General features: G+C 40.2%; 1 protein-coding gene across 4 annotated transcripts in view; it reads left to right on the top strand.

Moving 5' to 3' along the window:
• UNC5C (unc-5 netrin receptor C) overlaps positions 1 to 16,635 on the top strand; it is a 490,092-nt gene that overhangs the window by 116,396 nt on the left and 357,061 nt on the right. For all 4 annotated transcript variants that reach the window (XM_040328065.1, XM_040328051.1, XM_040328072.1 and 1 more), the window contains exon 2: positions 2,198 to 2,233. In XM_040328065.1, coding sequence (XP_040183999.1) covers positions 2,198 to 2,233 — 36 coding nt within the window. The remainder of the gene's footprint in view (positions 1 to 2,197; positions 2,234 to 16,635) is intronic.

Below are 16,635 nucleotides of genomic sequence, written 5' to 3'. Positions count from 1 at the left end.
ACAGCTCCAAAGTAATTTGTGTCCGCCAATCATTTTCAGAGTATCTGGATTGTACTGGTGGAATAAAATATATATGTAGTTAGGGTATAGCTTTTATTTCAGAGGAACAAAGAAATGTGAATAAGGCACATAGCAAACTTTATTCTTAAACAGCAAACTAAGAAGAAAATAACTCTGCTTTCTGCAGTTTACTAAAGGGGTTTCACAAAGTATTTTACAGGTGATGCCTCGTACACACTATCAGTTTTCCCGACAGGAAAACTGTGAGGAGAGCTTTTGGCTGGGAATCCCGGCCGTGTGTATGCTCCTCACAAAAAAAACTGCCCAAAAACCGGACAAAAATAGAAAACCCGTTGTCTTTTTTCCCCTCGGGAAAACCGGCGGACTTTTTCCCAACGTTTTTCGCAGTTTTCCTATGGGAAAAACTGCGATAGAGCATACACACGGCCGGGATTCCCGGCCAAAGCTCCATTGCAGTTTTCCTGTCGGGAAAACCGGCCGTGTGTAGGGGGAAAGACTGACCAAGCAGGTTCTCGGCTTTCTCCTCTGGATTTTCAACGGAAACTTTTCCCGTCGGAAATCCCGCACATGCGTACAGGGCATAACTCATGTGATATATGGAAGGACACAACATCTGAAAGCCAAACTGGATTAAGCCTACAGAAAAGCTCTATTCTCATCCATAGTATCAATATGTTTCTGTAGTAAAATGAAACTTGTGATTTTCACATAATTTGCAGTGATAGGCTCATTTTGCTAGGGCTATTATCTGTAACCTTAAAGTGACACTAAACAATATCCTTAGTTTCCAGAAGTAATCCATACACATCTACTACCTAATAGCCCTATAGTCTATTTTTCATTAAATTATTTCTGTGTTTTTTCCCCTTCACCTCCATATGTTTGGAATTAGCAGTGTACCTTAGGTGTGGTAGTACGCACTGCTCTATGCATACTACACATCCCAAAGTCCCTAGTCCATCTCAGAAGTGAACAAGAGAGGGTGACTACATTCCTACATACAATGAGACTATGAAGATCAAACTTTAACATCCTCAAATAGGAAGCCAGATCACAGCAGCAAAAAAAGTAATTTGTAATTTGGAGGAGGCAAAAGAAAGAGTTTTTTTTTAGTTAAAGTAATACAAAAGGGGTTATACTTGCCTGCTATGTACAACAATATGTACAGAAAGATTGCTTTTCCTCCTCTTCTGTCAGTCCTCGCTGATGCTGTTGGCACCTTCATCCTTTGGGTGCCTCCTTTACGAAGCCGAGTGCTAAAAAGACACTAGCATGTGTGTAATCCCATTGGATCCTGAGCCAGGCTATGTGCATCCTTAGACACGCATAGTGCTGCAGAGCCACCCCCAACTGTTTTTTTGTTTTGCTTTTTACACAAGAGTTTTGTGAACTCCCTACCTGTCTATTGCCCCCATAGCAAGCCACTTGCTCCATTGTCAAAAAGAGCCTGTCTCTGCTCCACCCCCGATGCCCTCCTCACTGGCTGTGATTGACAGTAGCAAGAGCCAAAAGTTCCTGCTGCTGCCTCTCTGTCCACCAATGGATCCTGCTGTTGCCTCCCCTTCCAATGAGGAGAAAGAAAGCCAAGAGAACTGCTGCTCTCATGCACATCACTGAATTGAGATCAGGCTCAGGTAAGTATGTATGGGGGGGGGGCTAGGGGAACTGCATGCAGAATGTTTATTACTCTAATGAAGAGAATGCATTAATCTGAAAAACCTTCTGCATTTGGAACCATATATAAACCATATTTAAACAGTGGGGACCCATTCATACCTTTTTATTTTGAAGCGTGTGATTAGAGCCAGAAGCCCAACTAGTTGTGTGACACTAGCGAATGTACATTCACTAGTGTCACACTAATTCTCCTTCCAGGCAATCAGGAAGGAAGGAGATGCAGGGGAAGCTAGCCGGCCACTCGGAGAGACGTCCAGGGTAAGTTCCGACCTGGTGGGGGGGGGGGGATGGCTGCTGGCTGTGCAAAATACCACCGGCCACCACTGTAACACTGTGACACTTTAAAGCCAACAGGCTGTATGCAAAATTGTTTCTATTGGGGAAATTCTATATGCCATTAGCCTTTATGTTATTTTTGGCCAAAAATAATCATATTTTGTGATATCCAAAACCATTAACATCCCATGTATAAGTGATCTATGTCTGTGTTTTATTACAGAATTTTCCAGACCCGGCCTGCAGGACCCCAGACCAGGTTAGCACTATATGTTTCTATAATTCCTGTATCTTACAAACATTATTGTATTTAAAGCAGTATTTTTTCCTTAAGCTAGAAAAATGTTGTTCACTTTTACCATTCAGTCAGCCTGAAGGGAATTCGGAAAACAGAACTTTCTGCTGATCCTGATTGAATGTTTGAAGAGAACAGAGGCTTTATTTCTTGTAATTATCTCAGTAGACAGATTCTCTCCGTTTGATAAGGGCACATTCATCATCAGAATGAGATATGCTTATGTTAGCCATAGATCGTTCACATTTCCAACCCATCCAGTCTCTGCAATTTTCTATTCTACAAATAATTTGCAGTTTTCCAATACAGCAAAATAATTTAGTATAACTTTTCATTGTGTCAGTTTTCATTTTAAATCTAATTTCCTGACTCCTGACTCTAGTCAAACACCTGTGAAACATGGACACGTGACTCAAAAAATGCAATGATTTTTTTTGGTGCCTTCTCTATAGAAATCAATGGGATTTTTAACCGATGGACGTACCCACAGACGATCGTTTTTTTCTATAGGTTTTTTATCCATCAGATAATTTTAAAACAAGTTCCTATTTTTTTAACCGATGGATAAATAACCGATGGGGCCCACACACGATCGGTTTGGTCTGATGAAAACGGTCCATCAGACCGTTTTCATCAGACTAACCTATCGTGTGTATGCAGCATCACTGTTAACATGGTTCTAAAGGCAGAAGTATTTGTTTTATCCAAATGCATTCTAAGCATTCAGATAAAAAACCTTCTGTGTGCAGCAGCCCCCCTCAGCCCCTTTACTACCTGAGGCCAATCTCAATCCAGCAATGTTGCATGAGAAACTCGGCTGTCTGGGATTCTCCCTCCTGATTGGCTGAGACACAGCAGCGGGCACCATTGGCTCCCGCTGCTGTTGATCAAAGTCTGTGAGCCAATGAGAAGAGAGATGAGATGGGGCTGAGCCGTGGCTCAGTGTCTGAATGGACACACAGAACAGTGACTCAGGTGGGGTGCCCCCCATATCAAGCTGCTTGCAGTGGGGGCAATTGGCAGGAGGGAGGAGCAAGAAACACTGGTGATGGACCCGAGAATAGGAGGATCTGGGCTGCTCTGTGCAAAACCACTGCACAGAGCAGGTAAGTATAACATGTTTGTTATTTTTAAACAAAACAAGGCTTTAGTATCACTTTAAACTGCTATTGCAGTGACTATTGCAGTGAACAGTATGCAATTTACACAATTTCAGTGTCCTTAGACTTTTGTCCGATGCAATTTTCCCAGCATGCTGGAATCCTGGGAGTTGCATTACATTTTATCCTTCCAAAAATTACGTAATAATCCTTTGCTACCTAAAAATAAATAAAATAAAAAAATCAGTTGAAATGAATAAACGCAAGCATTAGGAAAATCATACTATTGGAACACTTAAAAAAAAAAAAACCAATATATATAATTATAGTTATGAAGAAAAAGGTTATGTTATTTTAAATTGATTATATCGTGATTGTAGCCGTATTAGTGCAGTTGTGACAGAGAAAATCGAGTACTGTCCGTGATACTTTTATTTTTGGAAACTAACATATCATTTTTCATGGACGAGCTTTCGGGGTGTGTACCCTTCTTCAAGGTCCAAACCTTCAGTACTGCTTGAACCTTGAAGAAGGGGACACACCCCGAAAGCTTGTCCATGAAAAATGATATGTTAGTGCAAATAAAAAAAGTATCACGGACAGTACTCAATTTTCTCTACCAATATAATTTTGAAACCTGAGTTTTTTATTATGAGTAAAGCAAGTGCGTTAGCAGTGCCTTATGTAGTAACGGATTATATTTATAGTAAACACATATGGCGTGGCACAGTGCAACCTGCACTGTACATGGATGAAGTGATTTTACAGTATGCTCTGCAGTCAGCGATTATTTTTGAAAGTCAGATCTTTGAAATTCAGTTGCAGTGGGTTAGTTCGGTTATTTCTGATTGCTTTAAAACTGCACTTCAGGAAAACAGCTACTGTAAATACACAAATAAAATACATATTAAAGAGCTTTATTTATGCTATTTGCATTGCTGCCCATCCAGTTCTGAGATTTACACAATTCTGCATAGCACAACGCTGTCTGGCAGGGCAAAAGACCTGATTTTCTCTACTGCAGTTGAAGCAATTTTAAAGCCTTGTTTTCTTTTTTTTTTCTTTTTTTAATAACAAACATGTTATACATACAGTACCTGCTCTGTGCAATGGTTTTGCACAGAGCAGTCTGGAACCTCCTAATCTCGGGACCTACACTGGCACTTCTGGCTTCTCCCTCCTGCCGGGTGCCCCACACAAGAAGCAGCTTGCTCTGAGGGTACCCAAGCAGGCGTGCTCCCAATCCAAGGCTCTATGTGTCCATTCGCACACAGAGCCCCGGCTCAGCCCCGCCCCCTTCAACTCCCGATTGGCTCACTGGCTTTGATTGAAAGCAATAGCTCCCACTATTGCCAAAAGCCAGAATCAGGTGTGCAAGTCCCCAGAGAGGCAAAGCACTCGTGGACACAGTTGGATCGAAAGGGGGCTCATGTAAGTATTAGGGGGCTGGGGGGGGGGGGGGCTGCTGCACACAGAAGTTTTTACCTTCATGCATAAAATACATAAAGGTAAAAAACCTTGTGCCTTTACAGCCACTTTATGTAGGACTTACAGGTATTATCCCTCCCTCATCTTTTGAGTAGACAGTAAAAAAAGAAGCAGAAGATTGATGAGCTCTTCCCTTTGTCACTCAGTTGTCACTTCCTATCAGCATGTCTCTTGTTAGCACATGATCACCGAACAAAAAAAAAAATCTAACAGATTTCTTCATCTACGCTATGAAGCATGGATAGATAAATCTCCTGCTGCTGATATTGTATTCTGACAGTTGTGAGCATACCTGAACAGCAGATGCATCTGATTGGATGCAGGCGCTGGTCAGCCAACATGTTTATCTGGCTCCTTTAATTTTTTTTCTGGGTCAGGCATAGAGTGAATTTTGTCTAATTTATGATGACCTAGATAAAAATTGCACAGTGAATGGCCAGATTTAAGCCCCATGCACACTATCAGTTTTCCTGCAGTTTTTCTCTTCAGGTTTACCACAACCATCTAATATGAGGTCAAACCTCAAGAGTTTCAATTTGTATGCAATCAGGCAGGCCCTTGCACTACATGGTTTTGGTAAACCTGAAGAGAAAACCTGCAGGAAAACTGATAGTGTGTATGGGGCTTTAGTCATACAAAAGATTATACTTTCTTGAGGAAAAAAAAAGTGTATGTATATATATATATATATATATATATATATATATATATATATATATATATATATATATATTGATTTATTTATTTATACAGTGTGTTTGTGTGTGTGTATAAACAGTATATCCTGTATATATATATATATATATATATATATATATATATATATATATATATATATATATATATATAACAAAGCCAAACCTACTTAGTATCTACTTAGTATGCCTTATAATGCTGGGAAAACTGTGCTGGATGTTCCCATTTGCACAGGCCATTACATTTATAAACAGCACTGCTGCTCAGGATTGGTAATCCCACCCATGTGCTCTTTTGTCTCTGGATAATATGTCTCTCAATTTAATTGTCACCAGGGCAGGCACTCCTTTGTTTTACTGAACAAATGTATGTAGTTATAGCATTCCATGCTCTTCCACTATTGACAGGCCAGAAATTCTTCATTGAGTGATGAGACCCTAATCTGAGCATGTATAATTTAGAGTACATCTGCACAAATGCAAATACAGGATAGGCACAACTAGCCCACTCTTTCATTGTATTTATTAATATTATATAGGGAAATATTTATATAACTTATTACAGAAACCAGATTATGTGCATTTTTATTAGACTATACATAGCTATGTGGTTGTGTACAGGCTTTATTTTTTGCAGTCTTTATTATTGAAGACCATAACATGCGCTATTGATTATGTATGAAGTTTTATCTATTAATCTGTTTATTTAAAGTACAATTTCTATGAGCTTATAAAATCCACACCAAAATCAAGATGTGTGGAAAATGTTTTTCCGTTTGTGTTTTTTATTATTATTCTTTATTTACTTCTTTTAGATTGCATATTTAATTCCCTTTTATTATTTTCTATTATCCTATTTGAAGATTTTGAATGTGCTACCAAGTGAAATTTAAGAGTTTGTTTATTCTTGTATACACTTAACTACTGCTTTCTCATTATCTTACTGCAAAGGTTTACATCCTTGAAAGTGAGATAACAAGAAAATTAGTACTTTTAGCTTTTCTTGTTCTCCAAATAGTGGTTTATGTAACTGTTACAGCTTGCTGAAACTGCAGTCTTGTAACTAAAGCTAATGAATTGTACAATGGTCATACCGCAAAATGTGTCTAAGATGGTGTAAAGGGTTCTATTTAGACAAACCACAAATTTATTTCTTACTTAGCGAGCATATGGTGGACACACACTAATTAGAGTGATAGCCTTTTACCTCCATTGATAGATTCATTAACTGGTCAGTTTATGACTGTAATCACAGCACACTGGAGCTTAGGTCTCCAGTGCCTAGGTGTATATAGCCTATAAAGCTGCCATTACTTAAAGAAGTCATATAGTTGTAACATACGTTTAAACAAAAGCACAATATGCACTATAAAAAATCACTGGCACATTTACTGAATCATGCATTTACTGCAAACATTTATGGCATTTATACGACGGGAACGATGGGAACGTGCACTTGGAAAATGTGAATGTCCAGTGAATGTTTACAATACGCTAGCTCATTTTTAGCAGATATTATGAGGCTAGCAAATGTGGCAACTTTTTAGAACATTTTTGTTTGATTATTTATTATTTAAAAAAAAAAAAAATATATATATATATCTATCTATATATATCTATTTACATTTACATCATTCACTGAGCTTGGCACAATGGCAGATCTCAAAGTTAACAGTTTTACAGGGAACCCAGGTGAGATGCCTCCATGGAGTTCTCTGCAGGCTTTAAAAAACATTCTCTAGCAGGGATCCCTTGACTTCTAGTAATAAATATTGTAGTTACCACCTTCCCCCATCAATGAACAAAGGTGAAACGTCATTAAATATTTTTTACCTGTTAGTCCCCATTCGCACCTGAGCATTTTGTAATGTATTTCTCCATGTTTGTACATGCAGAATCCCATTGTCTTTAATAGTACCTGTTCACATTTCAATGCTCTGGGGTTTTTGTGGTCCAATGCCATATGCTTAAAGCGGAGGTTCACCCAAAAAACAAGTATATAACATTACATGCTGTATACCTCAAACATGTACAGTATGCTGTTTTTTTTTGGGGGGGGGGGGTGTACATACAGTATTATCGCTATTTTTAACCTGGCTTCCGGGTACTAGCTCCCACGGGAGTAGGCGTTCCTATGCAGTGGCGCAATGTCCTCTGGGACTTCGCCCAGATGATTGACGTGCCTGACAAAAACTTCCCCCCGGCGGATAAGGCGTGTCACGAGTTTCTGAAACTAGCCGAACTGCGAGTCAGATCTATACGGCGCTATACGGCGCCTGCGCACCGACTAGGAGCTGACTGCGCAGGTGCCGTATAGAGCCAACTCGTGACGTGCCTTATCCGCCAAGGGGAAGTTTTTGTCAGGCACGTCAATCATCTGGGCGAAGTCCCAGAGGACATTGCGCCACTGCATAGGAATGCCTACTCCCGCGGGAGCTAGTACCCAGAAGCCAGGTGAAAAATAGCGATAATACCGTATGTACACCCCCCCCCCCAAAAAAAAAAACGCATACTGTACATGTTTGAGGTATACAGAATGTAATGTTATATACTTGTTTTTTGGGTGAACCTCCGCTTTAAAGACTTTAATGTGAGAGCCTGTAAACATGCGACATATGTATTTGTACATTTTCGCTTGCATTTTTGCACTTGAAGAAGTGCTTCCCCTTCCCTAGCCCAAGAAACACATGTCTGAAGCTTGATATGTATGCAAAAATACTTGCATATAGCTTATAAAACACTTTAAAAATGCATTTTTACACTTGCAAAAGTGTAAAAAAAAATGCATCAAAATTGCCAAAAAATGCATTCTGTAAAGTGTGAATGCAGACTTATAGCAGAGTTCCGCCCCCAAAAAAATAATTAAGTCAGCAGCTAAAAATACTGCAGCTGCTGACTTTTAATATATGGACACTCACCTGTCCTGGGCACCCGCAATGTCCTCACCCAAAGCTGATCTGTCCCTTGGCTCTCGGGTGGAGGCACAGCCATCTTCAGTAAGGGAATGAGGAAGTGAAGCCTTGTGGCTTCACTTCCTGGTTCCCTACTGGGCACGTGCGAGGTGTGCTGTGTGATTCCACAGGTCCCTGCTGTCTTCTGGGACATGTGCATCTCCCAGAAGACAGTGGGGGGACAGAGGAGGCACTGGACGTGGCATAGGTCATCGTGGCAAACCTATGCCTGGAAAAGGGAGCAAATACCTGGATTACACAGGTATCTGCTCCCTCCTTAAGGGTCCAAATGTGACACCGGAGGGGTGTTTCCTGAAAATCGGAAGTTCCATTTTTGGGTGGAAGTCCAATTTAATTATGGGGCCAAATGTCCTGTGAATGTGTTTTATACGTTCAGGTATTCTATAGTATACACAGGTTTATCTTATATAATAAGTTTAGAGTTTATATCAGCCATGACAGTTAAGAGGGTCAGCATGACAGTCAGGTAGCTAGCATTTTCAGAACGAGAGCTCAACAATGTCAGCCTCCATATTCTTTCATAACTACAAGCAAATAATATTTGTGAAACATGTTCACTGCTCATGTCAAATACAGAAAGACACTGGGATTTTTTTGTTTTAAACTTTCATTGAACCTGAACTTGAATTGGTACTAAAAGGGTTAAGCAAAGCATCCATGGAAATTGTTTTAAATTACTGACAGGTATGCAAGCATATGAATCACAAATTTCTGGGTCAGAAGCTGGACTACACAAACTGAAATAAAGAATATTATTTTTGGAAAGAATGTTAAGAAACTGAATCCACTTGTGTCACATGCTGGATATTATAAAACTATCTAGGATGTAAAACTTCATAAACTGCATTCAAAAATTTGCAAAAACTATACATTTAAATGAACACCATGCACTTCCTTTATACAAAGCTAAACATATGTATGGTGTTATATAGGGGCAGATCCACAAAAGAATTACGCCGGCGTATCTATTTATACCCCGGCGTAATTTAAAATTTCACGCGTCGTATCTTTGTTTTGTATCCACAAAACAAGATACGACGGCATCTCGGGTCGATCCGACAGGCGTACGTCTTAGTACGCCGTCGGATCTAAGCTGCAATTTTTCGGCGGCCGCTAGGTGGCGTTTCCGTCGAACTCCGCGTTGTGTATGCAAATTACCTAGTTACGACGATCCACGAACGCATGTCCGGCCGGCGCATTTTTTTACGTCGTTTGCGTTCGGCTTTTTCCGGCGTATAGTTAAAGCTGCTGTTATGAGGCGTACTCAATGTTAAGTATGGCCGTCCTTCCCGCGTAGAAATTTGAAATTTTTACGTCGTTTGCGTAAGTCATTCGCAAATAGGGATTTGCGTAGAATGACGTCACCGTCGGAAGCATTGGCTTGTTCCGGGTTAATTTCGAGCATGCGCACTGGGATACCCCCACGGACGGCGCATGCGCAGTTAAAAAGAACGTTGTTTACGTCGGGTCACGACGTATTTACATAAAACACGCCCCCATCACAGCCATTTGAATTCCGCGCCCTTACGCCGCCAAAGATACACTACGCCGCCGTAACTTACGGCACGGATTCTTTGTGGATTAAAAAAAAAAGTAAGTTAGGCGGCGTAGTGTATCTTAGATATGCTACGCCCGGTGCATAAATGCGCCGCTGTACGAGGATCTGCCCCTATGTGTTTTTTTTTCTCTTTTCTAGAATATCTTTATGTTATTTATTTGAATCAAGTTGCATTTTACACTTTTTTCTTGTACACTTAGAAGATAGTTAAGATCTGTGTAGGCAGGTTAACATCACATCATTAACAGCTTTCAAACTTTTCCTACTGAAGGGCAATCATAGAAATGTACCTGAGATGTAATAGCTGAAACTTACAGACACAACAGACTGTGTGTAGGTGTTGTTACTGACTGATGACTTTTTTTAAAAAACTGTAGCTTTTGACAGATTAACATTGCTGAGTGATAATAATAAGCTCTTTTAGTGGCAGTTATTATTTTGTACTGATTCTAAAGTTTTGGTCTTGATTTCAAAGTTCTTGTGAAAGAAACAATTAGGCACAAAACAAGGTTATAGAGGATAAACATTAACAAAAATAATCACTACCGCCAACCTCTAAATTTATGAAAAAACAGTTTGAGTTTCTGTTAAGGCTAAACTCCTAGAAAACAGCAAAATACACAGTTGAAATACAAATACATAATAGCTATTTTATCTGCCAAATGATTTATTTTGTGCAGCCAGTCCTCAGATTTCCATAGCAGTGGCTAACAGCATAGAAAGGTTGAGCAGGTCGGTGACCTGACTTTTGCCAACTACAGATAATCAGTTAAGCTTAGTCCCTTTCCCCAGCCTGTGATTGGACAATAAAGTAGACTGATGATGTCATCACTCTTCTGTTTCTCTTTGTCAGCATGTAACATGTCAGAACATGTGAATGCAGGAGGGCTGGATTGGCTCAGGATGTTGAGCCTCCCTCTTCTGTCTTACTGCTGTTCTTTAACATATTATAAAAAGCTGATGTCATGAATGGTTCTGTTGCCTTTATTTGCATTTGAATTTGCATTTAAGGTTACATTTTATGTTCTTTTAATTAATATAATAATGAATTGTATTTATTTAGTAAGGGTCTTAGTGGTTGACACATCTGCTATACAGTTCTAACATTCTCACATCTAATCTTGACTAGGACACTGTATACATGGAGTTTGCATGTTCGCCTTGTGTCTGTGTGAGTTTCCTTAGTGTTCACACTGTTCAACTTAAAGTGGAAGTTCAGTTAAAAAAGCTAACTAAGGCTGCATTCACACCTTAGCGTGGCGTTTTGTACCTCGATTTGCCGCGACAAATTGCAGTGTTTTGTACCGCGATTTGCTGCAACAAAACGCGGCGTTTTTAACCCAATGTTTTTTACAGGTCATTGTCGGCTATGCCGAACGCCGAAGCCGCCTGAATACGCGCGACAAAAAAGGGTCCGGGACTTGTTTGAGCTTCACGCGATCGGCGTTTCGGCATTCGGCGTGGAGATGTGAACCATCTCCATAGAGATTAATGTTATTTCTCCCCTCCAGCGTATCTGAGCGTCGCGCTTCAGGCGTTTTTGTCGCACAGTTTACCCTCTATTTTCAGGGGAAAAAAGTGAGTGTTATACGCTAATAAATACAGTACTTATTTTAAAGCCGCTACAGTCAGGTCCCATGAACAGCTGTCATTTGTGGCTTAAGTGATGAGGAGGGGCAGCCAATAACGACGATCTCTCCTCTACACAGGAGTCGCCACTGGAGAGGTCATATGACCACAGTGGGTTTAGAATAGGTAAGTATACAGATCTTTTCTTTGCAGGGGTAGATAGAATAGGCTTATAATGGCCGTGGGAGTAGATTTAGCCTTAGTTAGCTTTTGACTGAACTTCTACTTTAAGTTAAAATAAAAATAAGCTGTGTTCACTTTACCTATCCAATTTTTTGCAATGACAATCTTGAGCTGGGTTCACGCTGTGAGTTTTTTTTGTTTGTTTGTTCAACCAATAGATTTTGTTCAACCAAGAGATTGTATTCTGACAGTGGGGATTAATACTGGTTTTCCAGATAAACTGTTCAACAGAAGCTGGTCTAACAACCGGCTTCTGTTGAACAGAAAGGGCTACACACACGTCGAAATTCAACTGGGTTCTGCTGAACAGGCTGCATTTCGCTATATGTGTGTACCCAGCTTTAGTTCTAAATTCCTCTGCATATAATTGGATATTTAAAGTAAACACAGCCTCACTTTGTTCACTATGCTGAGTGAACAATTCCTGATCCTTTGGTAAACCAGCCATGTCTAATCAGTAAGTGTGCACTTTCATTGTGAGCCTGATTTGAAATGTCATCTAGTTTCCATCCAATGATAAGAATTGACAATAAAGAGGGAGAACAAATGACTACACATTAAAATCCATTCAAATAATTTTAGAGAAGAAGAGAGAAATAGTCGATGTTTTCTTTTTTACATCTGCTTTGAATTTTTCCTTAACATAACCAGACATGAATAATTGCATTGGGACAATGTAGGCTGCATTCTTCAAATGTTCCTTTTTATTTCAAAAATATTATTACATATAATTATATGAACAAAGAGTATTTGTGCAGTATACAATCAGAACAAACATACCCCAGATACATTGCTAGGCATACACAAGGATATGAGTAACTAATGTTTCCACATATGAATCGTGAAGTCTGATGAAAGTCAACTCAAACAATGAAGCCTTTCACATCTCTAGTAAATCGTGGTGCAGTTGCTGAAATCTCCCCGGCGTTTATTTTTGTAGGACTTCTTCCATGCTTGCATGCTCATAAAGATTTGGCCGCGAAAGGAAATTGGTCAAGGAGGCTTGAATTGGCTTTTTATCCATTGACCTGTGTTTCGTATATCTAATGACCTATTGGACTTTGGCATCTCAGTTTCCACTGGGCTAAATCAATAGTTTGTTTCAAATAATTTTTCTTTCATTACAGTCTTTGCTAACAAGTTTATTTTTCTGCTCCATTTTAAGTATGTTAAAGATGCATTGTGCATGCAAAATCATAAATTGTTGGTCCCTGTAAGATTCTTGGTGCTTCAAGGGAAGTCTGAAAAATACTAATTCACAATTGTATGTAAGCATGCTGCAAAATAAAAAACTCCCTTCTTGGTTAGATCAAGGTTTGAAACTGAGGTGTGATTGCTTAAATAACAATTTTAAGAACCAACAACCTTTTTAGGCAGTAAGCAAAGTACTTTTGAAATGAAATAAACCTGTACTGACTACTAAAAAAGCAGAAGATCACTGAAGCTTTATAGTAGGTACCGTAAGGTGCAGAAATCATACCTGCACAGCACTGCCAGCCTCCTTAGCCTACCATTGGGACCCCAAATTCATATGCAGATAGTAACCTTCTGAAAGGAAAGGGTAAATCCTGTGTGTCAATAAGGTGGCCTTCAGACCACATGCGGCCCACAAGCACATTTCCTACAGCCTGCAAAGATCTTCTCTCTCCACAATTTTAGTAAGCAAAGGAGAACTTCAGTAGGTTGCAAAGAAGATACGCGCAGGTGTAAAAAAAATGGTGGTGGTGGTGGGCAAGCATTACTCACAATGTAGGAGCTAGCTTGCACTGTAGTATTGCAGAACTCCTGTCTGTCCTATCTTTGTCCATTGTGTCAGGCTGTAGGTAGTGATTGACAAATGGTAGGCGGGCAGGAGGGTCACCACAGCATTGGCATGCATAGTAATGCAGGTTACAGCTGACACAACATACTTGTACATATCAGATCCTCTGTGGCTGTAATGCAGTTGTGCGTTAATATTAAGCCTCCCTGACTATTTTTTATGTGAACTGTGAAGAACTGGTGTTTGGATAGGATTGGAGTACTAAAGTGGTGGGCATGGCATGTACATTTGGGCTATATATAAGGTACAGTTGAGCTATGAATTTGAGAGAAGGGGGTACAGCTGAGCGGTAAATTTGATCTAAAGAGAGTTCTGAACAGTAGATTGGGCAGTTAATTTGAGCTAAAGAAGGTGCAGCTCAATAGCGTTGAATCTAAATAAACAAGGGGGTGCTGGGCAGTGAATTCTAACTAAAGACGAGGGTGCTGGATAGTGAACTTTAGCTAATGAAGGTGCTGGATAGTGAATTCTAATAAAATAAGGGGTGCTGGGCAGTGGCTTTGAGCTCACACTGGTGATGGGCAGTACATTTTAACTAAAGAAGGGGGTGCTGGTCAGTGAATTTTAACTAAACAATAGGGTGCTGGACAGTGAATTTTAACTACTCAAGGGGGTGTGGGCCAGTGAATTTGAGCTAATAAAGATGGAGCTGATCAATCAATTTGTGCACATAAAACCTTGTATTGTATAAATTTCCAATTATCATTTTTAGAAAACAAAGCTCCAGACCAAATGATGAAAGTCCATATCGATTTATTGGTTTGCACTAAAAGACAGCCAACACATTTCAGGGGCCCGAAAACACTTCCCCTTCATTAGAGCTTTATTTAAAGTAAGAAAGCTCAACGGACTCAGGATACGGCTTTTCTGGGTAAATATAAGCAAGTTACCTGCCTGACCTAGACAGTTACTAGCCGGCAGCATCTGCATGAATGACAGTTAAGATAAGAAAGCAGCCTCACTGGTGACCCAATAGCCAGTACTCCATACTCATACTCTTTCTGCTGCCTTCAACACAGTTGACCACCCACTCCGAGTCCTCAACAAACTCCACTCCCTTGACCTCCGTTATTCTGCTCATTCCTTGTTCTCCTACTTATCTCAGTGCACTTTCAGTGTCACATACAACATCATCTCCTCTGCTCCTCTTCCTCTTTCTGTTGGGGTACCCCGAGGCTCTGTCCTTGGGCCCCTCTTATTCTCTCTCTATACCTCTTCCCATCCATGGCCAGTTGATAGTTTCCTATGGCTTCCAATACCACCTCTATGCTGATGACACCCAGATCTATCTCTCCACTCCTCAACTCACCCCCTCAATCTCCCCACATATCACAAACTTACTAAGCGACATACAGTAGCAGTATGGATATCACACCACTTCCTCATAATCAATCTTTCTAAAACTGAGTTTGTAATATTTCGTCCTCCCCGATCCCCTCCACATGACTTTAAAATTGAGATCAACAGCACAACCATTGGTCTCTCCACACACAGCAAGATGCTGGGTGTAATCCTAGACTCTGACCTCTCCCACAGCCCCCACATCCAATCACTGGCTACATCTTGCCGCATTAACCTCTGCAACATTTCCAGAATTCACCCCTTCCTGACTGACAACACCACAAAACAAGTTATTCACTCCTTGGTTATTTCCCGCCTTGACTACTGAAACTCCCTCCTCACTGGCCAATCTTTGCACAGGCTCTTCCCCCTTCAGTATATTATAAATGCTGCTGCCAGAATAATACACCTCACTAACCGATCCATGACTGCTGCTCCTCTCTGCCAATCCCTTCACTGGCTTCCCCTATCCCACCATATTAAATTCAAAATACTAACCACAGCATACAAGGCCATCTACAACATTGCCCCCAGCTACATCACCAACCTCATCTGCAGATATCATCCGAATCATCCTCTCTGCTCTTCCCAAGTCCTCCTGCTCTCTAGCTCCCTTGTTACCTTCTCCCATTTTAGTCTCCAGGACTTCTCCAGAGCCTCTACCATCCCCAGGAACTCCCTGCCCCTGTATGTCTGACTTTAGGCGATCCTTGAAAACTCACTTATTCGGGGAAGCCTATCCCACCTTCACCTAAGAAGTGTACCCAAGTCACCTCCTTCATATCATCCACTGTACCTTTTGTACCACCTCCCCTCCCTTTAGATTGCAAGCTCTATAAGCTGGGCCCTTCTATTTCTTCTGTATTGAACTGTATATACTGTCCCCCCTCTACATTGTAAAGTGCTGCGTAAACTGCTGGTGCTACATAAATCCTGTATAATAATAATAATTTTAATTAAAAGAAGTGCCATTATTGCAGGGAAGAGATCCAGAAGAAATTTTATTTCTGTCTGTCAAAGTGCGATCCATTTATGAAGGTGTGACTAGTGTTGCTCACGAATATTTGTATTGCGAATATTCGGCTCGAATATGGCATATTCGAGTATTCGCGATATATTTCGAATTTCGCGGTGAATATTCGCAATTCCGAATATTCGCATTTTTTCTATTTTATTTTTAAAACAGATCACATCCTATCGACGTCTAAAAGCATTGCTGGTATGATTAGAGACCCTGGGCCGAGTAGCTAAGCTGAGGCGATCATTTTATGTTGCCGAATATAAAAAAAAAAAATTGCGAATTTTCGCTAATGCGAATGCGAAAATGATTGCGAATTGTGGTAGGAGAACTCTGATTGTCTCTGATGCAAAAGGGGGGGCTTTGTGTATGTTTCTGTTATGAATATTTGTATGTTTGAAATTAATTTGATATTATTTTTTTTTGTAAGAAGGAAAAAATTGCGCATACCTTAAAAAAAGGGGAGAATACAGCAGCAACTCAAAAATGTTATACAACATAAATTAATACAAGACAGAAAATGGAGTCGCTCTACAAGAATAAAAAATATGTCTAGTGAC

This window comes from Rana temporaria, chromosome 1 (genome assembly GCF_905171775.1).
Source record: "Rana temporaria chromosome 1, aRanTem1.1, whole genome shotgun sequence".
NCBI lineage: Eukaryota > Metazoa > Chordata > Amphibia > Anura > Ranidae > Rana > Rana temporaria.
Note: the sequence above shows the minus strand (reverse complement) of the source record. Positions and strands in the feature narration are given on the sequence as shown.